The sequence below is a fragment of the Myiozetetes cayanensis genome, unplaced genomic scaffold (genome assembly GCF_022539395.1).
Source record: "Myiozetetes cayanensis isolate MyiCay16 unplaced genomic scaffold, myiCay2020 scf6-25, whole genome shotgun sequence".
Lineage (NCBI taxonomy): Eukaryota > Metazoa > Chordata > Aves > Passeriformes > Tyrannidae > Myiozetetes > Myiozetetes cayanensis.
In genome coordinates this window covers 58,048,008-58,075,080 of record NW_026087853.1, presented here as the reverse complement: position 1 = coordinate 58,075,080, position 27,073 = coordinate 58,048,008, and the positions used below count along the sequence as shown (strand labels likewise).

At 38.1% G+C, this 27,073-nt stretch overlaps 1 protein-coding gene across 1 annotated transcript in view; it reads left to right on the top strand.

The window, feature by feature from the left end:
- The window catches only part of SPON1 (spondin 1), a 177,989-nt gene that overhangs the window by 57,981 nt on the left and 92,935 nt on the right, over nucleotides 1-27,073 (top strand). The window contains exon 6 of the mRNA XM_050335596.1: nucleotides 3,525-3,673. Coding sequence (XP_050191553.1) covers nucleotides 3,525-3,673 — 149 coding nt within the window. The remainder of the gene's footprint in view (nucleotides 1-3,524; nucleotides 3,674-27,073) is intronic.

Below are 27,073 nucleotides of genomic sequence, written 5' to 3'. Positions count from 1 at the left end.
TCCTGGCAATAGCAGCTAATAAGATTTTACACTGAAATTTCTGAAAGTTGTCTCAAAGTTATTTCTCTTATCTGAAAAGGTTTCATCCTGATATAGTAATATTGAAAATGAAAACTAACCATTGATACCATTCTTTGAAATGTTGAACTTGTGCAGTAATTGCATTAAATAAAATATTTTTCATTATGGACTGTGGTAAATTACTAAATATTTGCTGAGCCATCACAGAAAGTTCTGCAGATCATAAAACTTATATTCTGCATATTTTCCTTAACTAGTCCTCTGATATTTGCTTTAAAATCCCTAAAGAATATGTACTTTGTTGCTTAGCTTTTCTCCAAAGAACTGCTTTTTTTCCAAATGCTATTACACGGAGATATTTCTGGAACATACTGTGCAAAACTTTTAATTTTGGGAAGTTGTTTTGAGGTTTTTGCAGGTACCATGGCTCAGGAATAATTTTACATTTATTATACCAGTGTAATTAAAATACCTCTGTGCCATTAAATTTAAAAGAGTGTTGTCTGTTTAGGAGTTAAAATAAAACCATTACCACACAATCTTGTTCTGAGTGTGCCAACTACAGACTGGAGAGAGCTGCAGACAGGGGTCAAAAACTAATTCTTATAACAATTTTGCTTTTGTGGACCTCAAACTGACAAGAAAAAAAAAACAAACCAAAACTCATTTCCAAACTGAGGTTTAAATAAAATGGGAGCTTGTTTTTCAGGTAGCTTTTGCAGGTTGCCACAACTCCTGTGCTACGAGGCAAATGGAAACTGAGTATTTCAGTTGTTATTAAATCTGGCTCGAGGGGAACTGTTAAATTTCCTATCACATTTTGCCAGTCAGAAAGATTTGTATTTACATATGCCTTGTGGCTTAAAAGGATCTGTTCTCTCTGGGCATCGCCCATGTGTGATAACAGGAATACTTATGCTCTCCATCGTGATGTGAAATGTGTCAGAGGATACATTCTCATGTCACGATGGCACCTTGATCTTTGTGCAAAAGCACACATGGAAGTGAATAAACTGAGAAACTGCTCCAAACTACAGAAATGGAGTGAAACAACAGCGTTGGAAAGCTGTCAGTGTTCTGTCTGCTGCTCTAAGAATTGGATAGTGGCATCGGATGCAAAATAGCTCTGGCCTTGTGCTGCTCAGATCATCTCGTGCAGAGAAGTTTCTTTGATGCTTAGAGGAAAAGCTTAAGAAATATCAAGTTGTCTCTTTGTTCTCATAAGAAATGGAAGGGTCAAGGTGAGGAGTGAAGCAGCTGCAAATGTAGCACAGGTCCTGAGAAAAGTTTAGGATGGATGTGGTTTTACTTCAAACAACTTATTTGGGCAAGCAGGTGGGCCAGGTACAGTCTCTTTAGAGCCAGTGTCTTTAGGGAGAGCTGATTGCAAAGGCACCAGATGTTCTTGTCCTGCTCAGGGAATAGGGAGGGAGAGAAGATTTGGAGCACATGGAACAACTTATTATCCATTTGACAAAAGCCTGAAAGGCACTCTGGTTCCTCTCTGCAGTGATACATTTTTGTTTTGTAGGGGCTATGTGGAACCTTCTCTTTCAGTAAGCTGCAGTGTCACTGTGTTTCAGGGTACGCTGCTGTCTGTGGCTTGTGAGATAGTCAGACCTGCGTGCTGGGATGAAAGAGTGGGCAAAACTGGTGGTCCCCTCACTGGAGCTGAGTGACAGTATCTCTCTGTGGTTTGACGTGGTGCCACGGTGTATTTAAGGAACAGTTGGTAGATCTTAGATCAAGAAACCATCTTCTGTCGTTGTAGTCTCTTCAGCTATTACCTGTGGAGGAGTTTTGGTTTTCTCCATTTAGGGCTTAATTAATGATGAGTTTTAATTGATTCTGAAAATGTCAGGCCTGCTACAGCTCAGAACTCAGTGAGTGTATTTTGGTCCAAGTTTAGGACTAAGGAAACTATGGAAGGTCTCTTTGCTGTGCTGCTAGACCACCTCCCTCGTCTATCTGTTCCGTTTGCTACACCTTTCCAGCTTTTTTTCCCCCTACCATTGGTGTTCATTTTTCATTTCTAATCTGTTTTCTACTCTCCCATGATTAGGTTCCTGCATCCGACTTTATAAAATTCTCTACACTGTCTTTTTCAATTTCATTGTCCCACCTTTCACATCTTAAATTTGCATTCCTTTTATTTACTTCATTATTCATTTTTCATTCATTTATTCAGTTTCCAGCTGTTGTTACTGCTACTCTCTACCTTTTGCATTGCAAAGAAAAATGTTAAATATTGTCTCACTCCATCACTCTGTCTCCCTCATCTCCTACAGCCTTTTTGTTGTTACCAGGCTGTCTGTTTGTGTGAGCAGTTCATTTTCTCATCCTTTTCCTTTATATCTTTGCAGAATGTTATTTGGCACTTAAGTGAATTCATTTTTATTTCCAGGACTGTGGGACTTCTGTGACTCCCTATTTCCTCTCCATTCTCTTTCCATCTCCATCATGCTTCTCTAACATTTTTTCTTTAAACTTTTACTTTTTTTTGTTCTCAACAAGTCAAGAAGCAAGAACAGGAATCCTTTTGCCTAGCTCTACAACCCTTACACTGTGAGAAATCTGAGCAAGAAAACTTAGTGAATATAGAAGCACCAAAATTCACTTCTTCGCTCCCTTCCTAAATTAAAGAGAATCCCTACTAATGGTGAGGAAAGGAGACAGGGTACATGTATAATTTAAATATGCAGAAGTAGAAAAAAAACAACCAGGTGTGTCAGTGCAAATAAGAGTTCTTTACCAGCAGTTCTTTACCAGTATTTCAAAAGTTTCTTGGAAGAAATACTAGACAGCATTTGCCCACAGAAAATAAATGTTTCTCCCCTGTTTCAGCAGAAAGCTGCTGGAGGAAGTTCCTGGCTGTAAGCACTTTATGAGCCCTGTGCCTGACAAGGTTTGGTCACCAAGCTATAAACAAAAATTTAGCATTCAATGACAATGCAATCATGCTTGTATCTACTCTTTGCTGGTAATCTGCTGTTGCCACTCAAACACAGATCTAGTGGGCTGATACAAACTGGTATCTCTCAGCAAGGAAACAACTTGCTGTTAAATCTGAGAGTGACCACTGCAGTCTTCCCTTGCAGGTTCCCTTCTCAAAACTATTTGATGTGGAAACCTAAAATTGAAGGTTTCTTCAGCTTCCTGAAGAAGTGTGAGAACTTTGGTGAAGAAAATATATGCTAAGGCTGTATGTTCTGAGGGGCTGCTTGATGAGCTGGAATTCAGTATTTCTTACCATTTCTGCCTGTGTTGTTATATCCAATAATTAGTGACCCTTTATGCTCAATTTCTGTAAGTCTCTCTTGTTCTTACTGCTCTGAAGATGTGGTGTGGTGATATAGTGAGAACTGACAACATGCAACACCTGCAAAAGCCTTGGTGCTGGTGAAGACTGGGGGGCTTCAGATCTTCAATAAAAATCAGGGACTATGCTTCGAGGCTGCGCTGATTGCTGTTTGGGTTTTGTTTTGTTTTGTTTTCCCTGAAAGGACGCACCAACCACTGGTCGGCGATCATCGGCAGTTCTCACTCCAAGAACTACATCCTTTGGGAGTATGGAGGATATGCCAGTGAAGGGGTCAAACAAGTGGCAGAGCTTGGGTCTCCAGTAAAGATGGAAGAAGAGATTCGGCAGCAAGTAAGTGTATTTTAGTGCGTACTTTAAAAAAAAAAACAAACAAAAAAAAAAACCAAACCCAAAACTAAACATCCTTCCATGGCCTGTAAATGATTTGTTGTTGGCAAGGTCTGAATGTAATTTTGCTGACTAACCCTCAGTGAAGCGGGTAAGGAGATCTGCCTGTCTTTCTAGACTCGTTCTTACTCTGGCAAGAGTTTTGTCTGTGAAGGGACAAGCGAGTCACAGCATTCTGAGCTTAGAAAATCTACGTGCCCCTAAATATCTGTGGGCGTAAATCACAGGTAGAAAAGTAAACCTCATGTTTCCCAGAGGAATTGTGAAAACATGGATTCTGTTAAAGGAAAACCTTGAAGACACCAGAAATAGCCCTTATTCCCTTTTTGAAGTGGTTGGTTTTAGTTTATAGTGTATTGTAGTATTTTTATTTTCTGGTAAGCACTTTATTTGCAGTTTTCTTCGGGTTCATTCAAGTTAGAAATGTTCTAACAAGAGACTGAGGTGATTTTGTTGATGAGCAGGAAGGCAATGCACTAATGATACTTGATGAATTAGGATTATGGTTTAAGGGTGAAAGAGCCTTTAGAGTGTATCATCTTATAGGGGATCGGTTCAACACAGCAGAAACCAATCTTTTGATAGTTTAGAGATGATTTTAATTTTTTTACATCAAATAGCAGACAAATAAAATATAGCAGGACACAATGATGGCTGTTTTTAGGATGTCTTCCTTCCTTGCTAGAAACTGAGTTTAGTTATGAGACAGAAAGAATATAAATGTTATTACATATAACACAGCTATACTCACAGTGTCACGTAGCTATATGTGTTTGTTCTTTTTATGAGGTACAAATTTTTAATGAGAAAAAGCAAAATAAATGTTGTGGAAATGGAAACCAGTACTTTATGCTTCAGTAATGAACAAAAATATGTCTTAAAATTATGAATGAGTATTTACTATTTAGATGCACTCTGCAGAATGTTTCATGTTTTGCTTCCTGATGAATCACCTCATTTTAGTGTTATACAAATATATGAATACATACATATAAATATATATAATAATATATAATATATAGAAATGTACATGCTGTTTACCTATTGATCAATATTTATGCATCACAAGCATGCTGTCCTTAATAATCTGCTTTCCAAAGAAAATAATATATTCCTTAATTTTGAACACTGGTAAGAAAGCCTCTGTACCTACAATCATTTTTGCTAGGTTTGTTTGGATCTTTCCTATATTTGACACTTCTGAGGGTGAAGTCAGCAGAACTGAAAGCAGTGTTTAAAATGATATTGTTGATTGATCATTCTCTTTCTTGGTAAAGAGACAGCATTCTGAGAACTCCAAGGTAACACTTAGCTCATATGCAGAGTTACATAGAGAGAAGCAAAAAAACCAACAAAAAAATCAACTATATTTATATAAACAGTGCAAAACAACCTCAGACTGTTTTGCCCATGAGAAAACTTGTATAGCAAAAGATTTTATGCACTAAATTTCATTCCCACTTCTGTGATGCTTAAGTTTATATAATCATGGTAGAAGAACAGCTGGTGTGTTGGACATGAAACTCCCAAGGCCAAGAAAAATAAAATAAATCCAGCTTATAACTTAATATATAAAAGGGAGATGAAAGGAATGTGAACAGGAAAAAAAAACAATTTCAGTGTGGAGGGAAATGTGATGATTGATATTATTTAACCCATAATAAACCTCAGTGTACCTGGAAATAGAAAGTAGGCCTTGATCCTTTGCACTTTTACAGAGAAGTAGCTGCATTTTATCCCAGCAATGTGATACAAACCCAGATGGTTTAAAATTACAGCAGAGTATTCCATATCCCATATGTAACTCCTCATTTTCGCTGCTGACTTGGGAAATCGAGATTTTTCTCATAGTAGGCCTACATGAAATAAAGAAAATCATATAGCTACTGTCTTTGTACTTTAAAGGTTGATTTCTTTGCACAGTTTTCACAAATACTTTATAAACAGGGGGTTGGCTCATCTCAGTTATGACTATACAAAGATTAGGTCTGCTCCTAAAGCAACAGGGTCATGGGAGGAGTACGGGATGAAGAGCAAGTAGAGGTGCTGTTGTGAAAGGTCACGCTGAGTACAGGGAGAAGAGGCAGTGAATTCGGAAAAGAATGAAAATCATGACTCTCTCTGCTTTCCAAGTCTGGGTGCCTTATCACCATGTGCCATATTTGTAAAAAGGGCATGTATTTATACACTGGATTCGAATCAGAGGTGATTGTGACTTTTAAAAGTACATCAAGTAGGTAACCGGCTGCAGTTTCAGGGGCTGCTGAAATTGGTCATGAAATTAATGAATGCCTCAGTTAATTTCAGCATCAGGATGTCTGATTGCATCAGTCCTGCAATAATTCCCCAGATTCTCCTCACTCAGACTGTCCAAGCAACGACCCAATGTTATAACTGGATATTACCCACAACAGTGCAGCGTTTCATCAAATGCCATAACGTTTTCATTGAGTTTATTTGACTTTTTAACATGTGCTTGAGCTGCCCTAATATTTTTGAGAGCTTTTGAGGTAAAATTCTGCAACCAAGACAGCAGAGCTAGTAATGCCAGGAGCTAATTTGCTGACATTTAAATCAGGTTGCCTTTTTTTTTTTTTTTTAATTGCACCTTGTGCCTTGTAGTAACTACTTTGAAATTTGACAACACTGTTTCCTTCCCCACATGTCCCAGTCTACCTCAGGATCTATTTGCTTCTTTTCCATTTCTTATTCTACCTTTCTTTCCCCTATCTCTTGTCCTCCCAGCCTTTTGTTGTGGGTTGGTGGGAGGATGCAATTCATTAAGATCACGGTCCAAGCAGCTTTGATGTTTTTGAAAACACAAGAAGAGCAATGTCTGTGCTTTATTCTGATGACTGGACTCAGAGCTCTGTGCAGCATTTTCACAGTGGGTAATGCCCTTCTTACAGGGCCAGACTTGGATTTGGGAATCTGCTGTGTGTCTGCTGTGCTTTGTAGGCAGTTTCTAAGGTGAATATATAGACATATGTAACCAGCATCTGTGTCATGGACATTATCCGAGGTTTTATTAAAGAGAAGAAAAAATCTGTCTGGTGATTTTTGTGATTTATTACCAAAATAATACTGTGTATGAAACAAAACAAAACAAAAACAAAACGATCTTTCCTTAAAGGAGCTCAGTTAAGAAGTGTCCTAGCAATTATGTCATTATCTTAAGATTCTCAAGCGTGAACATTTCTGCTCCCCATATGACAGGCTGCTGCATCATCATCAGCTTTTTTTCCTGACTAGGCACCTTTGAGTGCTCTGATTTGTGTTGTTACTGCAAAGAGCCTGTGTGGGATTTTTGCATGGATGACCCTGGGCACTGTAAACTTGCTTTGTAGTTTGTTTATCTGGGAGAACTTAAAGGAACTAATCAGCCCTTTTGTTAAAACTCTTCCTGGCAGCCTGAAAGGAAAGCCAGCAGCACATAAGAGTTTTACTAAAACAATCTGTCAAGCGCTTGATGTGTACAATGGGATAATTCATGCGTTATACTTCAGGGGCTATAAATGAGCAAACAAAGGATGGAAAAGGAATTATGTGAGGGAAAGGATGTGCACTGACCTCGCATATCTCCGAAATATATTCACACTTTATTCTTGTGTTTAGAAAGTCTGACATCTCCAGAACCTATTATTTGCTAAACCTCCCTGTCAGAAACAAATACAGAATATGAAAGGAAAATCAAATTGTGACTGCTGTGTTTAAACAAATGAACAAACAAATACAGTTAAAACACGAATCAGAAGGAGTAAAGTGTAATGCTAGATGCCATATCCCATGCAGATAAATCAAGACAAAAATAGAGACGTTGATTTAAATATCTCGCACCTTAAGATACCTCATTTGGTTTTTCCTAATTATTTTAGAATAATATTTATTTTAGAATAAATATTAAGTCATTAAGCCTTGCCACCTTCTGCAGGAAGTTCAGTCTATACTCTCTGCTTGTTCCCTATGGACACATAGGTGACATTCTTTCGGGTTTGGTTTAATGCTCTCTGAAATGTCAGGAATTGGGATGACTTTTTACATTGTCTTTAGCGGCCTGAGATGAAAGCTGACTTTGCCTCCAGACCTTTCAGAAGGGCAAGTTCTGCTTTCCAGGAAGATACTTGTAAAGTTTTTGGCGCTTGATAATTTAAGTTACGTGTATGAATTGAAGATGAAACCTGAAACATAAAAAAAATAAAAATTCTATAGAACAAAATGTATAATTGCTATGATTTCATCCAAATATGATTCCATCCAGGCATTTATCTCTGCAAAATAGTTCTGGTATGGATTTTTTAAATATATCCACAAAATTAAAACAAACAAACAAACAAAAGAGTAAAAATTACAGTAAATTCTTTGCTGGATTGATCCTGATTCATTGATTTAATTTTTTTTTTTTTAATGGGGAAATGTAATTTCAGTATTTCAGTTGAACAGTTACTGTTTTATTACCTGTTTGGTAACACAGTGCTATGTTCTTCCACAGAAGCATGGGGTCAGTACAGTTTTCTGACTGATAGTAAATCACCTGAATTACAAACAGGAACCTGCAGTATATTGGTCCCTTTTTGTTACAGTGCTGGGCAAATCATCGTGTTTACTGAAACAAGCTCAAAATTCTGCTTTTGGAATCACCTGTGTGATTGTGTGCTTAGAGAAGTTAAAATCAGCCAGCCAGCCAGCCAAGGAGGTTCAACCCAGTTGCACTTTGTGCTTGGCAGAACAGCTGAAAATTCTCCCTGAACTCTTAATCCTCAGAGCCCAAGAGCCCCTAACACCTAACAAAGTCTGACAATAAGGCTACTTTGCACTTGAAAGCTGCAATCCCTGTCGGAATAGTTTAGTCTGTGTTTGTTTAAAGCAGCTAAAAAAATTAGTGGTAACGTGTTTGGCTTGGCCTTCATTGCAGGAGGAGGTTAAAACACCTACAGGATCTCAGGTTTGTTTTGCCATGTGTTACTGTTGGTATTTCTGACTCTCTTTTTACTCGTGGAAATCACAAATTGGTCAACTGGGATGTTCACCTTTGCTTAACCAAACCTTCAGGGAGTGGCATCAAAATATCCACAGAGCCTCCTTTCTCCTCTGTCTCTAGGGAGGGCATTTTTGTTCTCTTCTGGATTTCAGAGGCACCTTGTTGAGTGACAGGAAATATAATTGTGGCCATAAAATCTAACAGAGAAAGCACAGTTGCTGTTCTTCCAAACAGCCCGAAAGCCCTTTGGGGTTCTGGGCAAAGCCCACAGAAGTTTTCAGTAGTTCTGGACTTGGTCTAACAGTGAAGTAGCAGAAAACTGTCCCAGCATGATTTCCTACTTAATTACAGCCTGACAGCATGGTTTTAATGTGGTATTTATTCTAATTCTGGACAGATCAAGCTGCTCGATCATAAATTGGTATCTAGACTCCTGTTTGCTCAGTTAGACTCCTCTGCACTCTCTGCATACTCCTCTGCTGTGAATTATGGTACTTTTTATGCTTTTTGAAAATGTTAAGTGGTAGATTTTTCATCCTTTCCTTTTGGAAGGTATACCTGACATAAGACTTTTAAATCTCTGGCATTTTGGTAATTAGAAGGTTTGAAATCCCTTTTTACTGCACTAAATTTCACGAAGTGTTTCTGCCAAAAAGAAATTGCTGTCTACTTATGTCATAAAGAGAAACTTTACGTGCCAGTAAATATACAACAGGGTTCAGAACACTTCTTCTAGGGGGGCTTCCATCTTTTTATAAACTTATGTTGGAAACTGTAATTGGGATGTTCAGTTTGTGTTGTTTTCTTTAAAAAAAAAAATTAAAATTGTTCATCATAAATAAATTCTTTTTTAGTACTTGGTGATCATAAATATGTGCTTCTCTGATAAGAAACTGATGTTGCATCCTGTGCCACTTTGCTCTTTCTGGCCACAGGATTAATGGCTGTGACCATACCAATGTAGACCAAAATATGACATCCATTTTGAAAAGACTCGTGTTTAAAAGCTGCCTTTTTGTTCCCTGACAATTGTTGAAATGCAATTAAAATATTAAATATTAATATTTCATTTTCTCCTATATCTTGACTTATAAGGCAGATCTTTAGAGGTCATGTCATTTTAAAAGGAAAGCCAGAAAGAGAAAATCAACTTTTTTCAGAGGTAACAGTAAGTAAATTGGGTTTCTACAAATCCTTTTCCTTCTGAAGACAGTGTGGAAACCCACAAATTTCAATTTCTTCGCAGAGTTTTCCTTCCATATGTTTATATAAAACAACATAGTCACTCTGTCAGAAGACTAGTATTTGGTTTCACTAGTTACTTTAGTCTCTAGCTGTAATTTTACTGCAGAAGTTTTGATTGCTTATGCAAGTGTTAAGCAATCATGTCTTAGCTTTAGAAATAACTAAACATGGGAAGTTCACTTTGGGATACCAAAAGGTAAGAATCCAGCTATTGATGTTAAGCAAAGGAATGTCTTCCATTTCAGGCAGAGCAACTATTGTTTTATTGAATGAAATAACCCTGTAAATACTGGAAAATGTCATGTGTCATTTGCACTGACCCTGAATAGTACAAAACATCTTTGGTTAGTCTAAAAGCCACTGAAGTTAAAGACTCTTTCACAAAATTAAGTTCTGATGAATTGTTATTTAGATGGTGTACTGTTTTCTGGGCCAAAAATGAAAGATTCAAGACCCTTTCAGTAGTTCACTCAGTCAGCCAATCAAAATGAAAAGAAAAATTGTTGCTTATTTGAGTACTCTGAGAATATCATTGTGCAGATAAACTCTTGGTCATTTAGGTTGGATATTAGGAAGAAATTTTTTTACAGAGAGAGTATCAGACATTGGAATGGGCAGTCCAGGGAGGTGGTGGATTCTCTGTCCCTGAAGGTTTTTAAGATGAGAATGGATGTGGCATCAGTGCCATGGGCTGGGAACTACTGCAGTGTTGGATCAAGGGTTGGACTTGATGATCCCAGACATTTTTTTCCAACTCAGCTGATTCTGGGATTGGAGGACAGTCCTTATACCACAGTTGCCCCATGTGTGGTTCTCCTGTTTGGAGGATTGTGAGAGCTTGCAGATATTGAACAGTCTTTGTGCAAAATGTCTTTTCTATTACTGTGGTCATCTCCCTGGTTTGGAACACCAGGCATAATAGAATTTTTAAATTTTATTTAGCCTTTGGTCAAAACTTTAGCGAAATAGTGGCTTAATTAACGGTGCTTTCTCAAATTTTGTTGAGTTGCTCTTTGCCAGATTTAGTAACAAGATCAGGGAAATGCTGTAAATCTGCTGGAAACTCGCACTGTTTGAGAGCAGAGCTGTAAATCTGGTTACCAGTGCTCGTTTGGGTTTGTGGGACATCTTTAATCTGCTTGGGTTAGTGATGTGCAGAGCTGGGCTGTCTTATTGACATAGACAAGTGATGGTCCTTTCTGCTGCTAAAGGTCTGTGAAGATCACACATGATTTTTGTCCTTGTGACCTAGAAACTGTTAAACCCCTGTAGTTTTGTCCTGTGGTGGATGGGTATTTCCCTTGCAAGAAGCAGCCTTTGCAATTTAACGTGCCTGGCACAGTCATGCCCTGAAGATGAGAGGTCTGTGCTGTTGTCGGGTCAAAAATCCTGTCTCAGTATACTGGGGGTTGTGTTGCATTGCAGGACATTTCTTCAGCTGCCTACAATTAGAGAGTGCTTTTGGAAATTGTCAGCACTGAACAGACTCCTGCTAGGACACTGTTTGCTTGCAAAATAACCTTGACATTGACTCCTGCACACTGTGTGGAGATGCTCTGATGCAAACAGAGCATCGAAAGTGCCTCTCCCTCCCTGTGTTGAACTTGGCCTGTTGTTGGCCAAGTCCTTCTTTCTTGACATATTTTCTCAGAAGTTACTGACAACCTCCTGTCTTCCCTCTTTTCTTGTCGCTTGGGGACTGCTTCAACAGACAAGTAGAGATGATATTTGAAAAATTAAAGCTTTTTTTTAATTATTTTCTGTGCTTTTAACAGCCCTCACCATTTGATAATCAGTAAGACACCTCGATTTTTAAAACTCCAGATTGTGAGCTCTCATCTTTTTAATGAATTCCAGGGGTTTCACACCTTTAACTTTTATGGGATTCTTTTGAGGTTTTGCCTTCTGAGTAATTACCCAGTAATTGATAGGAAATGCTTTGCATAACCAAATAATGAGTTATGGTGTTAACAGTTAGCTCATCATTTAATTTCTCTTTTATTTACCTCAATTTGCCTTGCTGCTTATTTTCCTCTAATCACCACAGACCCTACATTTTTATTATAAACCAGGAAGAAACACATCTTTTCAGTAAAATCCAACAATCACATTTTCTTTCAGTAAAAAAAAAAAAAAATCTTCAACCATTCTTCTTCAGAAGAGAGACCCTTCAAGAAAACAAAAAAGTATTAGTCTTTTTAGTGAATTTTGATGCAAAGTCCTGTAGAAATTGGAACTACCAAAGTTCCTACTCGTTTTTTTTGATATCTGTGATAGCTGAGAGGCCCATCAAAGCTTATGAAGATTTCTGCCTCTTTGATAGCTGCCTGGATTTCAGTAAAGCAATGCTAGAGGAGGGTAACAGTTGCTTCTGATAGATCCGTTCATTTGGAGGATATGCAATAATTTTAGCTCTCCAGTGCACAGACATAAAAGTAACAAGAAATGGCATCTGTTTGAGACAATATGATTGGATTGCTAGACATTATTTGCTAATTTTAGTATTTTAAAATACCTTGCCTCTTCATTTCCCGCAGTTAGATTTTATCGCACTGTTCCGCTGTCGCAGAATTGTTACCCTCTTGTAGCAGGTTGGCCCAGTGGAAAGATGTGATGAACCAAGTTTCAAATTAACTTCTTTCAGTTCTACCATTGTAGTATTTTTAAAAAGTGATCATTTGAGATGCAATGATTCTTCTTGTGCTGCTAATAACGAAGGACAAGCTCCACCTGATAGCGGAAGTTCAGCACTTGCAACGCCAGACTTCAACCAGAGAAATCTGTCCTATTGCTTGCAACTGATCTGGTTCAGAAGGGCAGCTCTAAATCCTAATAGGGCGCAGCAGATGCATTTCAGGAGCGACTCTGAGGCTCTCAGGAGGTGTTTTGCAGCAACACAAGCAGAATGGCAAGTAACAGAAACTGCAGAAGAGGGAACTCCAATAAGGTTGTGTCGTTTGACAGGCAGGCGCAGCAGAGGTTTAAGCTCCTCCTTCCGTGGGAGGCACTGCCTGAACTCCTGTTGCCTTTGGCAAAGTCTGCTTTTTAAGGGTCAGATTACTGCTAAAAGTTAACTTAGGAAAGAGTCTCTGAATACTTTCCTCTACAGTGGCTTGACCTGTGATTAAAATGCCGTGGCCGAATAGCCAGTGGCATTGAGCTGCCTGCTAAGGAGGTGCTGCAAAGGCTAAACAAGAGCCTGAACTCTCATTAGCAGCATTTGTCAGGAACCGCAGGATCTTCCCTTGTTTTTCTCTCTTGTTGCATTGTAAATATTGTTCAAAGGAAACAGCGTGAAGTGACAGCTGAAGCTGGAGACTCCTACTAGCTCATTTGGCTTGCAAATGCTTAATTAATCACACAGAATTTAAACATAAACTAAGGGAAAAACCTACAAGGCCAAGTTCATCATTCTGGCATTAACCTTTGGAGGAGGGGTTTTGTTTAGGAACCTCAGTTCAGAACTCTGCTACTCTGTTTGTATCAAATGCTTATTTCCACCTAAAATTCGGCAGCACACTTCAAAAAAAAAAAAACAAAACAGGTACAAATATCATACATATTTCCAAAACCAAACATGGATGCAAATATATGAGAGCTACTTGACCCGTGTCCTTTTCTAAGAAGACAGTTCCTTTCAGTTAAATATCTAAATCACACATGCTGATTTCAAAATCTCTTTAATGTGCAGTGAAAAGGCATGTTCAGGTTTTAATGTTACATATGTGTTAATGTGTAATGGATCAAATGGCCCAAGGCACTGAATAGGGAGGGTATATTCATAAGTCTTTATTTAAAGTTTTATCTTTGTTTTCTTGGATTGTTTTTCTAGTCTGAATCCGAAAGAACTCTAATGTGTTGTAGCTTCTTATGTAAGGACTACTTATTTTTAGCAGGGGGGAAGATTAGTCTTGTTGATTCGTCTTTAGCTCAGGAAAGAATGATGTTCTTGATGACTGTAGTTCACTTTGAAGTTTACAAGTCAAACACTGATGTAAATAACATATGCATGAACTTAGGAACTGTATGCATGTGCTGCAGAACCAAGAGTTAACACAGAGCTTGGATGAAAATGTCTGTTATTGTCGTTAATTGCCGGTTACAAACTCTAGATTCCTTTTAGGATGTTGTTTCTGGATTCCCCATCAGTCATATGGCTCAACTTCAAACTGAGAGTAGGATTAGATTAGATATTAGGAAGAAATTCTTCATGGTGAGGGTGGTGAGGCTCTGAAACAGGTTGTCCAGAGAAGCTGTGGCTCTCCCATTCCTGGAAATGTTCAAGCCAGGTTGGATGGGGGTTGGAGCAACCCGTTCCAGTGAAAGGTCCTTCCCAGGGCAGGAGGGTGGAACAGTATTATCTTTAAGGTCCATTCTAAACAAATCCATCAAGAATCCAGAGTTCCCTGTCCTGAGAGTTACTGAATAGAGGCATCTTGCTCTGAATTACTGTATGCAGTATCAATGCTCATTAGATTCAGTTGAAAGGCTCCTCATCACTTTACCAGGATTCTAACAGTTCTTCACATCTCCCCAGCAGGTCCTTCCTTGGCTGCAGGCTCAGTGACTTCTCTCAGCAAGTTCTATAAACTTTCTTCTTCCAGACCTTCACTTCAGGGTGAAATTCTGGGGGAGACAAGTTTCCACTTCTGTATGGGCTAGATAGTGTGTTTGTAGTGAAGCAGAAGAGAGTTTATTCATATATCTTCCTTTACTTATCTTGTTCCTTTGACAGAAAAAAAAAAAATAAAAAATTACTGTCTATTTGGTTTGTGGAATCCCATTTATATTTTTGCAATACCTTAAGGAGAAATTCCACTCTATCTCAGCACTTTTGCAGCAATGTTAAGGAAAGTAGATGAAAAAATTTGTTTTCACTGAAAAAAATAAGGAGAGAGCCTACTGTATTCCATAGACCCACAGTTGTTTTAAATGCTTCTCTTTTCAAAAGTTAATTATGTGATTGCTGCATTACTTAAGAGCTGAGAAGAACATATCTATAATGAGCAGAATCTGAATAGATTTTTAATGCATCTTTTTTAGCTCTCCCTGTGGCTAGGAGTGCTTATTGAGATGTTCATTTACAATAGATTACTGCTACTTTTTTTAAGTACTTTCCCACTCTCCATAATTGATGTATTAGTATATCCCCTAAGCATATTTTCTTGCTCATCTTTACTGCATTAAGATTAAACAGAATGGTCATTAGATCATAAAGAAATAAAATATTCACTCTGCTACTTACTGCAAAAAAGCTGCTATTATCTGTCAAATACAAAGATTAACTTTACCTTCAGGTACATTTTTAATGATCTTTTAAATATAGCCCTGAACCAGAGTAACACATAGTAATAGATGGAGAACTTTCTTCATCAGGGGGAAGTACATCTCAATTAGGCGTCAGGCCCAGAATTCTTTTGCTCAGCCCATGTTCTTAGCTGTGAAAGATTTTTATCCGTGGTTATCTGAATTCGTGACACAGTTGCAATGCAGGTGGAAATTAGGGAGACAATTTGTACTTTATTACTTGCTGCAGACTTTTTAATAGGTTTTAATTAAAATGTCAAAGATCGTGTTCTATATCTATTTTTTTGTTCAAATAACAGTGGAGAATATGAGTTTGTAAAGATATGAAATAACCCAATTTTCAGTGTGCAAGCATTTAATAAAGCACTTGCAAAGAGGTGTTCAATCATGAAACAAACCCAGTATTTTATGCTTAGAAATTCAGTCTTTCAGAACAGTGTGTTTCCCTCATTCACTGTAGTCCCTCATTACTTTTCTCCACTGCTCTTTTCTTCTAGGAAAGAAAAAGAGAATGTTTCAAATGGTTAAAGTAATTTTCAAAGGACATGGGGAAGACAGAAGACACTTCTGTTTTATGATTGAATACTAACAGATGTAAAATACATGAAATATATGTAGCAGCATAACTACAAAGCTGTTCTTGAAAGTAAGGGTCTTGTTTAGTGTCCACCGAACTAGATAAACTTTGCAAAAGCAATGTAGTATTAATGAGTGAGTAATTATTATAAGGAGAAATTGCAGTCAGATTTATTTTATTGATTAGCTCTTTATTAATGCTATCAGGGCTCCAAAGTTGCAGTGTTCACAGGCATTCAGAGAAGTATCAATATTCACTAGTTTTGATTTTTACTGAGTGTTAGAGATCTGTCCATCAGTGCTTGGTTCTGGGCCATTTTTCCGCCTGCTCTGAGATTAGTGAAAAAATTTACAATTTGATATAATTCAGGATTGTAATGAGAACCTTTGGGATATGCCAGCTTATGTTTATTGTATTAGCTTTTTAAATGATGGTGTTAATGTCTGTAGTACTTAAAGGGAAAAGTCCTCTTCCCAGGAAGTCTGGTGTGCTGTAATGGCATCTGTGATTCCATTTGGTTGGATCCTGGATCCTTTCTTGGGCGTGGTGATCCCAGAATGATATTTTGATTCTCAGAGAAGGAGGGGTGTTAGCAGAACTACTGCCTTGGACTTGGGAAGGACAAACCTTGGCCTCTTTAGGAGACTGGTTGAAAGAGTCCCTTGGGAGGCATTCCTAAAGGGCGAAGGAGTCCAGGAAGACTGGACATTCCTCAAGAAGGAAATTTAAAAAGGCTCAGGAACAGGCCATCCAGTGTGCTGAAAGACAAGCCAGAGGGGAAGACCGCTGTGGCTCAACAGAGAGCTTTAGCTGGATCTCAGGAAAAAAAAAAAAAGGAGAGTTTAGGACCTTTGAAAGAAGAGACAGGCAACTTGGGAGGGCTACACTGATGTTGTGAGCTTATGCAGAGAGAACTCAGCCTTTAAGATAACAAATCTTTGCCATCAGCGCAACAATTTACCTTCAGCAGTGCTTCAGTTTTGCCAGCTGCAGAAACATTCCTGAGTGCTCCCAGATCTCCAGGGCCAGCTCAGCTACCCACACTAGAGTTCAGTTCAGGTGCTGATCTGATCTCAGAAGGAACAGCTGCCTTCTGCTCAGGCTGGGGAGGAAGGTGCTTGACTTGGTGTTTTGACACCTCTCTCTGAAGTGTGGTCTGCCTTGTCGTCTGACTGGAAACACAGCCCCTGTGATGGTTATGGCAGATGTGGTTTCTTCTTTTTGTGAGTTTTCCTTGGGTGAAAACACATCTCTCGCTCATTATGTAAAACAGATAATTAGGTGATTGCTTGTGCTCCATTTAGCAACGTGATTGGATATGTGCCAGTCCTGTCAGCGTTATAGAACAATCTTCAGAAGAGGGCAGTTTGCTCAGAAGATGCTCTTCTGCTGTCACCCCCAGTACCCTGGAGGCCCTTTTCCCTCTCTGCTGTTCTCCTTGAGTGGATCCCACTGTCAGTACCTGAATCTTTTTTTTTATGGCATAGGACAATTACATCTACCTGACCCAAGCCTGTTGCTGTGCCCCTGCCTCCCCTCCTAACCAAAGGCCCTGCCAGAGCTGCAGTGAGTGCCCTTGACCCCCTCAGTGGAGCTCCACTGGAGACAAGGGCTGGAGCTGAATTCACAATAAATAATCAAGATGATTTCATCCTTTGACACTCATCTGTAAATGTTTTCTGCCAGTGGTGCCATTTCTCACGTACTTGTTGTGCAAAGTAGAGGAAATTAGTTCCTTGCCTGTTCAGCCTTGCCTTTACTTTTCTCCTCACCTTTCCTTGTAATCTTTCTATAACTGCTCTGAAAAACACTTCAGTAAACATATATCAACTTTTCCTGAAGTGGTTTTCCAGGTTTCTCTCAAAGAGCACCTAAGTTGCAACCTCTCCCAGGCTGTATGCCATTACTTGGTCAATTCTTTTGTACTTTACTGTAGGACTTTCCAGAGTTTATAGGGTATATATATTCTTTTCTTTAAATAACTGTTCAAATGAAGTGAAATAATTCAATTGCAGGCCATTCACTCACCCATAATGCTACAGGAGAAGATTTTTCACCCTCTTTTTCTTTCCGTGGAAGGTATAATAAACTAGCTTATAAGGCCCTCTGTCAGTTTTTATTTTTGCCTTTATGTCTTTGTAACATCTGTTCCAGGAAGAACCAGGCTTTGTTTCAATTCTGGTTTGTTTTGGCCAGTGCATGCTGAAAAAAAGATACTGTGAAGAATTGTTAAATTTACAAGTAAATTATATAAATTCCTGGACACTCATAATATGTTTTCACTGCCCAGATGGTAACTAAACCCTCTAACTTTTCCCATGCGCTGGTGACTTTTTCTAGAAAGAATAATTGCAATACAAGTTCCCCCCCAGCAAATAACAGTTAAATGAGTGGCTTTTCACAACTGTGACGTTGGCATGTTATCTTTTTGATAAAGCAGGAAAAATATCTTGCTCTTTACAGAAAACATCAGAGCTTTGTGATCCTGCAAAGTTTAACTTTTTAGTAGCAGAGGAGATTGGTCTTGTCCCCCTAATACAACACTGCTCTGTGCTTGAAGCACCTGAAGTCAAACTCAACAAAAAAAATCTCTGGAATAAGGGGGTTTGAGAGGAGCAATAGCCTGTGTATCTGAATGCTTATAGCTGATGATAATTTTGGTTTTTATAACCTTCTGCTGCTGGCATGCAATGCCCTGAATTCCTGTGGATATTTTGAGGCAGCAAACCTGATTGCTACCTGTTATTTTCCTCTTAGATGAGCTCAGTACTTTTCCATTTGGCCTTGTGTAGACCCAAGTTGTGATAAAGGATTAAGAAGAAAGAAATTAAAATACAGAAAAATAAGGGGATATCCATTTTGGGATAAAGCCCAGTCAGTGGCTTTGCACCTGACCGAGTCACCACTAGGCTTGGCACTGCTTTTTCCTTGGGATAGTCCCTTTTGTCCCCTGAAACTTATACCCCTTTTGGAACAAAACAAAACAAAACAAAACAGGTTATTTGTACTGCCTTTCTCATTATGATGTTAGGAGAATAAATTAAAATATATTCATTTAGGACATGCTAGTGAAACATATCAAAATGCGGGGGGAAGGACTGAATTATAGTGGTTTTTTAATTTATTGTGCTTAACTGGTGACATAATTCCTCAATGTCATCATTAAGACAAGAATTCTCTTCCCAGTGTAATATCCAGCAATATTTCCTGTTCACCCAAGATTCATCTAGTGGTTTCAGAGCATGTTAAAAACATTTAAGAAACTTCCTAATGCTCAGACCAGTTGGCTAAAGGGTTTTTGTCAGTGTAGAGCAGTTAAGTGCCTTGCATATGTTATAAATCAGTGACAAAACTGGGAATTAACTTTTGGACCAATTTAAGGACATTTGTAAAGCTTTTCATGGTTGCTATGGAGAAATATTTCTTTATCTCCATCAATAAGTATTTTTATGTTGATGTCTCCGCATTGTGTGTTATCTCTAAGGCTGAATTGTGAAAGAGGAACATTGTGTTCCCTTTTAAAGCAAGAGCTAAGTCAAAGGGTCTTTTCTTTGGCCACTGCCTTTGAATAGTGTTTTTGACTGTACATGGTTTTCAGGGTTGCTTGAAACTAAACTCTGATTAGGAGGGGATGCTGAAAGAGCTGATTTCAAAGTTTAGTTTGCACAAGAACTTGATGCTTAAGAGTTGGAGAGAATATTAACTAATTACATAGCATGGGTGATGTACAACATATTTTCTTACTAGTCAAGAAAAGTGTCTTGATGACTGTCTGAGGCAGAAAACTAACATTTGGAATTCCTTGGCTCTGGTCACGTTATCCCATGACACTGGACGTGTTTGTGCTGACACTCAATGCCACCGTGCAGGAGGCTGACTGTGAGGGTAGAGATGGATCATTTGAATGTTTCTAGGGCAGAAGGCAAACCATTTGGTCACCATTTGAGGAGAAATACGAGCTTCTGTAGGAATGAATTAAAATCCTATTAACAATTCTGCTCATCCACAAGTGTGAATGGAAAGAATTTGGCCAGTTCTTTATATATGATGGCTAAGACTTGAAGATACTGCCTTAATTTCTCTCAGTTTGTGAGGCATGAGAAAACAAGATGTGTTCCAGGCAGCAGGATAATTCTATTTTCTTCCCAGTGTATGAGAAGAGAAAGGCTGCCATGTGTTGATGAGATCATCACTTTAATAGCAGCCATTTATCTCTGAATGCTCTCTGGAGGTAAACACAACAATCACCTTTAAAGTTAAAAGCATAATTCAGCCTGGTTGCTCTCTTAATCCTGTTCTTACTGAAGTGGATTGGTTCAACTGATCTATTTAAATGGTGATGAACTCAGAAAGCTATCTTTGTTAAGAATGCCTTTTACACTTGTTCTACCTTGATTTAGGATTCAGTAGCAAATGAAACAAACAAAAAAAAAAACAAAACCACACAAATCCCCATCTTTTTAAGCAAAAAAGGCTGATTGGGCCTAGAGGAAACATACAGGGTGGGGAAAAAGTGCATTCTTCTTAATGCTACATTTGAGAAATGCAAAGCTGGCAAAAAGGGATTTTTCAAATGGCAAAAAAAAATCGTAAGTTCTCATCTGGAATGCCACAGATCACTGCAATCAGTTTGGGTTCTAGAAATAGTGCTGCTTTATACACGGAGTAAACTGGTTGCTAAGGAATAGGCAGGTTGAGCATTTTCACATCACAGCACAGGTTAATACCTGTGGGAGAATCTTGTTAGAAGTTGAATTAAAATGAGTTTAGAGATAAAATTATGAAAAAAAAGACTATATTCTCAAACTCAAGAGCACAGTGGTCTTGCAAGGACTTAATCCAACAGTCTGTCTGATATAAGCACGGATCATAAACTTTTCTACAGCTGTTTTGGTTGCTGATAGAAGGGAACCTCCTGCTTTTGCATCCGTAAGTTCCATTTTGCACTGGTGAGGGTGAGTGTTTAACACTCCAGCTTTTGTTTCCCATTCCAATGAGACTTTTGTACTTTCCTCTAGTGTAGCAGCAAGGAGCCCATCTTGTTTCTTTCCCTTCCAAGTAAAGAACAGAGCTGCTGTTCCCTTTCTTTTCCCTTTTCTGGGAGCTCAGCTGATACAGGGCAGGATCTAAACCTGAGAATCACGGTGTGTTGCTGTGAGTTTTGTGGATGTGGGTGTTTGGGTGTTGATTCATGCGTACGATTTCGTCGAGTCCACCCAACCAAACAAGGGTCATCTCAGTATTAAATTAAAGACTTCTCTCTTGAGATGTGTTTGTAAAAAATTATCTGGTTTAAGGGACATTTTTCCCCTCAAAGAAGACACTTTCACAGCCATGTAGGATAATAATAGCTTGTCCAAAATTCAGACAAAGTTTCCAAGATGTCTATCAAAGCAGTTTGGGTTTTCTTACGTGCATTTTCACAAATTTCACCTGTAAATTTTGCAAACAAGACAAAGAATTTCATCAGAAAACTTTCAATTAATTATTCAACAATTTGTACATTATTTCCATAATTATTTATTCCCTAATATCCTTCTGCTTAATAAACGGCTCTAGAAGTTTGAGCTGTTAAAGTTTTTTCCTCTGAAATAGAAATACTGTTTAAAAATAGAAAGTACATAATTGTCTACTTATCATAGGCTTTTCCTTAAAGTTTTCACATTTACTTGACTTGAGTTACTGAGTTTAATAATGGTCAAGAAGCAAGTATAGAGATGAAAGAAAGGGATAGTTAACACTGAGGAGAAATGTATTGATTTAATTAAATTTCTGTCACATACCCTAGAAAAAAATGTCAAATTAAAGCCAGTTATATTGGTTAGATATTTCAGATCTGACACAAATGAAGTCTTTATTAATTCCCTGATTCCTAATTGTTTTATTTGCATCATAGCACACCATAGCTCTTTGGGGTGGTTCTGCTCTTGCTCCCACTGCAATTACTTAGGACTTGGCCACAGGAGAGAGAAATTCGAGCCTGTCTCATTAATTGCTCAGTTTCTTTTAATAGCCATATTTTACCTGCAGGATTTATTTGATGACCACTGCTACTGCTCTTGTCTGAAGACTCAGTTCAAAATGTGTTTTATCTCACAACACATCTTGAAGGGTAGGACATGCTCTTGTCCCCAGTGAGTACACGAAGAACTGGGCACAGACAAAGTGTTTTGTTGGAAGGGCATGGTGGAAATCTTTGGTGGAACAGAAACTTGCTCCACTGCTTGATGTCTAATGCCACCTCTAAGAATTTGATTGTGCAGAGTAAAAGCCAAGACTCAGGCTGGAGATCTTAGTTCTTACCCTGCACAGCTCTAACTTCATCATTTCTGTATTTGTCTTTTTCTCCTTCTTGACTCCCTTCAAAGGACTCTTTGTTTACATCTTGTTGATTCGGTTTCGTGGTTTGTTTTTTTCCCTTTTCTTTTCCCTTAATTTTATTTTCCCATCTTCCTTGCACGCTCCCATCGCTCGCTTTTCTCCTTCCTTCCTTTAGAATGTAATTATTTCCTGGAAAGAAAAAATTTGAAAGGGTATAGTTGAATTGAGCTATTCCTGCCCTGCTGGAGTTACTTCTCTCCAGTCTTTTCTGTGAAGATTTGCAATACAAAGTGAAGGGTTGTGTTAAAAGAAAAAAAAATTTTTTTTTTTAATAAAAGAGGGGTTTAATGAATTTGAGCAAAATCTTTGACTCTTCCAGTTTTATATGCAGGAAAATTCTTTGACCAACTCATCCTAGATTATTTATAAGATTTCATGTTGGTAAAACAGGTTGCTTTTTGTGGCTTTTTTTTTCCCCTGGTAGTTTTATGGTTACATTGTACTTTATAAGATTCTAGAAGGAGCATCTGAAAATGTAGCATCACTACTGTGTGATGAAGTAATTTATAGAATTAGCAACTTCCAACAAAACCAACCACTTGAAATTAAGAACATAAATGCTTTATTTTATTTTAAAAAATTGAAATACGATGATTGAACCGGGCTCCTATTTTCTTCCTAAATCAGTTCTTGCCTAACCTGACATTTTTATTGTGGTGGGACTAGAAAATCTGTTTTGTGCATTGAAACGACCAACAGAAAGGACATGAATGAAAAATGCCCTGTTCAGCCAACACTGGGAATCCAAAGAGTTAATGTGGGGTGGGAGAGGAGTAAAAAAAAAAATTTAGCTCCCAGAGCAAAATTTCTGTTGAGGATGTTGAAGTCCCCCTGACAGATGATGGAAGGCAGATAAGGACGAGTGTGGTTCTGCTGAAGCAGCACACTGCTACAATCATGTCACATTAATGGAAAGGAAAATTACCCTGGCAAACAGCATATTTCCCAGCTTTGCAGAGGGAACTCATTTGGAGTCTTGATAGGCAGGATTCCCCCCAAGCAAATATCCTGAATCACAGATCAGCCTCCCCGTCTGCAGTGTTGATGCTCTCAAATCAAAGCTAATAGAAAATCATTTCTCTCTTACCTTGGAAGCTGTTCTTCCCTTCGTTTTCCAATGCACACATTCCTTCCAAATCACACTTTGAAACCCAGGGGAAAACAGAATGAAAAGAGTCTCATAAACAGGAGAGAAACTCAGTTAGCCAAATACTTTTGTTTTGTTTCAGAAAAGAAATAACTTCTAGAGTGGCAGACACAATTTTGGATTAAGATCTCTGAAAATGTCAATAGATTTTTGTTTGAGTCTCCCGGGAGGGCATTTCAGACCTGATGTCCTTGCCAATTTTAAGACAATAAAATCTGAAAAGAGCTATATGAATGGAAGAATTTATTTATTTATTTATTTATTTGGCTGTAAGAGTGTTGCAGTTCTTAACTGTGACTGTCGCACAGTGAAATTTTCTGCATACGTTTTCTCCTCCATCACCAGCTTTTTGACCTTGTAGAGTTATGCCACTCTTGCTGCCCATTATCAAGCAAAGGGGTGAGGCCAAGGCTGAGCCCTGCTTTCTCTTGGCGTGCAGGGAAAATCTGTGCAGCAGTTCTGCAGGTGTATCCTTGTTTTGGCTGCTGCCTCACTGCGTGTGCAGCTCAGATCACTACAGGGCTCTGAGCGTGTGGAGCTGTAAGCACAACATGTCAGGCCTGTTTTTAGACCTGTGTCATCTCACATCACAGACAGAAAAGTTTCTTCTTTTTCCATGGAAATGTTATTAGGGCGTATCTGCCTCCCTACCAGCACTGGTTTTGACCCTCAGAGCCTTTGGCTTCCTGTGAAATTGGACTTTTGTTTAAATGTTAATAACCTTGGAGTGGTTTAATGCCATTGGTACCAGGCTTTCAAATGCAAAATTGTGTCAATAAGGTGGAAATAAATTTAATAGGCTTAATGGCGCCTGTGGAATAAAGTAGCTTGTCTGTGACCTTCTCATTAAGGTGTTTGCTGACAATGCAGACTAATTTAATACTACTGTGTGAGGAATTACTTTATTTTAAAAGACTTCAGCAAATTTTCATGCCTTTATCCATCCCCATTCTGCCTGGCTGCTACAACCTGTCTACTTCAAATACCTTATCTTCCTCCTTGACAGGGAATTTCTAAACATACATAAATCTCTGCCCCTAATTGCTGTTGAATATTTTTTCTAACAGTGTTTCCCAGGAAACAGTCTGAACCATAAAAACATCGTAACTGTGAAGTTTAGGCATTTCTGCTGTCTATACCTTCAGTCTTTTCTTTAGATTTTTGCTTTAGCCACCTTCTTTTTGAAAGAATTCATATTTTGAATGTAAAAATAATGATCAGTTAGACTGAAGTTGAATCACTGGGTTTCTTCTGAGTCAGCTCCTGCATTACCTCTAAATGGAGCGTGCCTTGATGCATCAGTGGAAGCACATTGTGCTGAAGTGCAGTGTTTTGCATTATTAATACGCAGCACAGCTCTGATTTCATGCCTAAAATAGTTAAATAAGGCAGTGTAGTTGGTAGGTCTCACAGTGCTTTGGGTGTGTCAGGACGTCATCCACTGTGGGGATGAATTTCTGAGGTGTGAGCCTGGCTTAGGGCATTTCAATATGTAGTGGCCACAGTGATTTTCCAAAAGGGACCTGTTGGTGTGAATATCAGCTTTTCTTACAGATTTTGTGTTTGGATGCTGAGAAATGCAGGTAAGGCAATCATTTGCCAAAATTGGCTGAGAGTGAATAACTTTCTGGGAATGATATTTTTGTCATGCCACGCTTCTTGCTGCTTTGACAGATGATGGTAGTTGTAGCAAGGACTGAAATAATGTCTTAGGTAGACCTTAATATTTATTAATTTTGTCAAAAAGTGAAAAAAGTGTCAATTACAAGAACAACCTATCACAGGATGATAAACCTCTCAGTTATAGATAGCTCTTCTTGATTTATCAGAATCATTTAAAGTCCACTATAAGGCAGTTTTTTAAAAAAGTAGCTATAAGAATTTATTACTTGACATGAAATTCATGTTTTTCTGTCACTGACCCTGCGTTTCAGGAAATCACAGCACAGCCATTAACACTGACTATAAGGTGAAATGTGAGTGCTTAGCATTGGAGTTTGTCTCATTTTAAAAAAACACTTTTATTTTACAAGTGTTTTTTTACACTCAAGTGAAAAGTAAACATTACCCAAAAAAGTCTATTTCAGTTAAATCATTTATAATCAGATGCTTCTTATATCTAACTTGATTTTTTTAATGGTAGTATGAAGTTCATACCCAGATAATTAGTAGGCAAGTCTTAGGATTCCAAGTAAGACAAAAATATTTTGAATACAGGTGAGGTAGCTTGGAAACAGTGGAAACAAGTGTGGAAATTGTTGGCCACCAAATGTGTATACATAAATAGTGTGCAGTTCCCATGAAATTTGAAAAATGTATTTGCGTGTGCAATGAAGTTGATTTTTCTTCAGAAATTGCACTTTTTAAGTTCTAAACTTAAAATATTTCTTCAGAGTAATTCACAGAGGAACAACAAAATGTCACCAGTCATGGAATATCAGTGTGCCATGTAATTTAGGGATATGGCAGCTGTATTGTGATTCTTTTATTATCTTCAGTCACTGTAGGCTTTTCTATCTGTTTTTATCTGATCATATGTAGTAGAAAATAAAAAAGTAAATGGTTTGGAATGGAACTGCTTGGAATAAAAAGAATTTTCAAATGCCTTAACTCTATTTTCATCATTTAACTGTCTTCCAAACCTATTTATTGTTTCGTATATTCCAGAACAAATTAGGGGTGTCCCTTGATCATACAGTTTTAATAGAATAATATACGTGTAGCCAGAATGAAAAAGGAAAAGAAAAAAATCAAAACCAGTAAGATTCTCAACTTAAAAAGTTTTGAGTAAGTTTTCTTTCATGATTAGTAAATATATTTCCCTACCCAGGTGCTGTGTTACAGAAAGTGCTGAGCATGAGTAAGTTTCTGTGAGAAAAAATGCTATTTATTATTTCTGCCACTTAGAATTTGCAGAGCTTTGCTGTGATTTGGACAGAGTGAAATGCTTCACCCACACACTCAGGGTCATGAAAGTCATTTTAAAATCAGTGTATAAGAACAGGTTAAAATGAAGCTTAGAAGAACTGAAATCTTCCTCTTTCTGTGAGTGCTCATTTTTTGATTATATTTCCAATTATTGGGCTACAGCTAAAAGAAGTGGATTTGAAAAAAAAAAAAATTCATTAGATTTTGAGTAGAACCTTGAATGTTGTTACAGTTTTGATAAAAATGCAAGAGCTTTAACTGCACATAACCTTCCATCTGTCCAAACTTTACACCCTTCTTTACTCTCTAGTCTCTAAATCCAAGACTAATCCCTGTGTTCGTCACAAAGTATTTTAGGATAAAATATGACCAGGAAGCAGCTTGCCTCCTGCTGGCTCCAGTCTTATATATATCTTCAGTGCATTGCCCCTTCCTTAAGCTGTTGAATTTTATATTCCCTGCAGTGTGTGCGCCACTGTGTTCTGCACCTGTCAATTAGCCAGGGCATGCGAGCATAAACGAGATCCCAGCTTCTCAAAGCACTTAAATGCTTGCCTTGCCTTGTCACATGTATTCATTCTTCTTTAGCATGGGTCTTGAACTGTGACACTGTAGTTAAAAGATCTGAAAAGCGTGGATATTCGTTTTCAGATTGGTTTCCTAAGAAACTGCGGTTTGCGTGGTTGCGCTGTTCATCTGTCAGCTGTGGATCCGAAAACCACTGAGCAAACGTGAACAAAAGGTAGAAACTGAACATGAATTTGTATTAGAAGACGACAA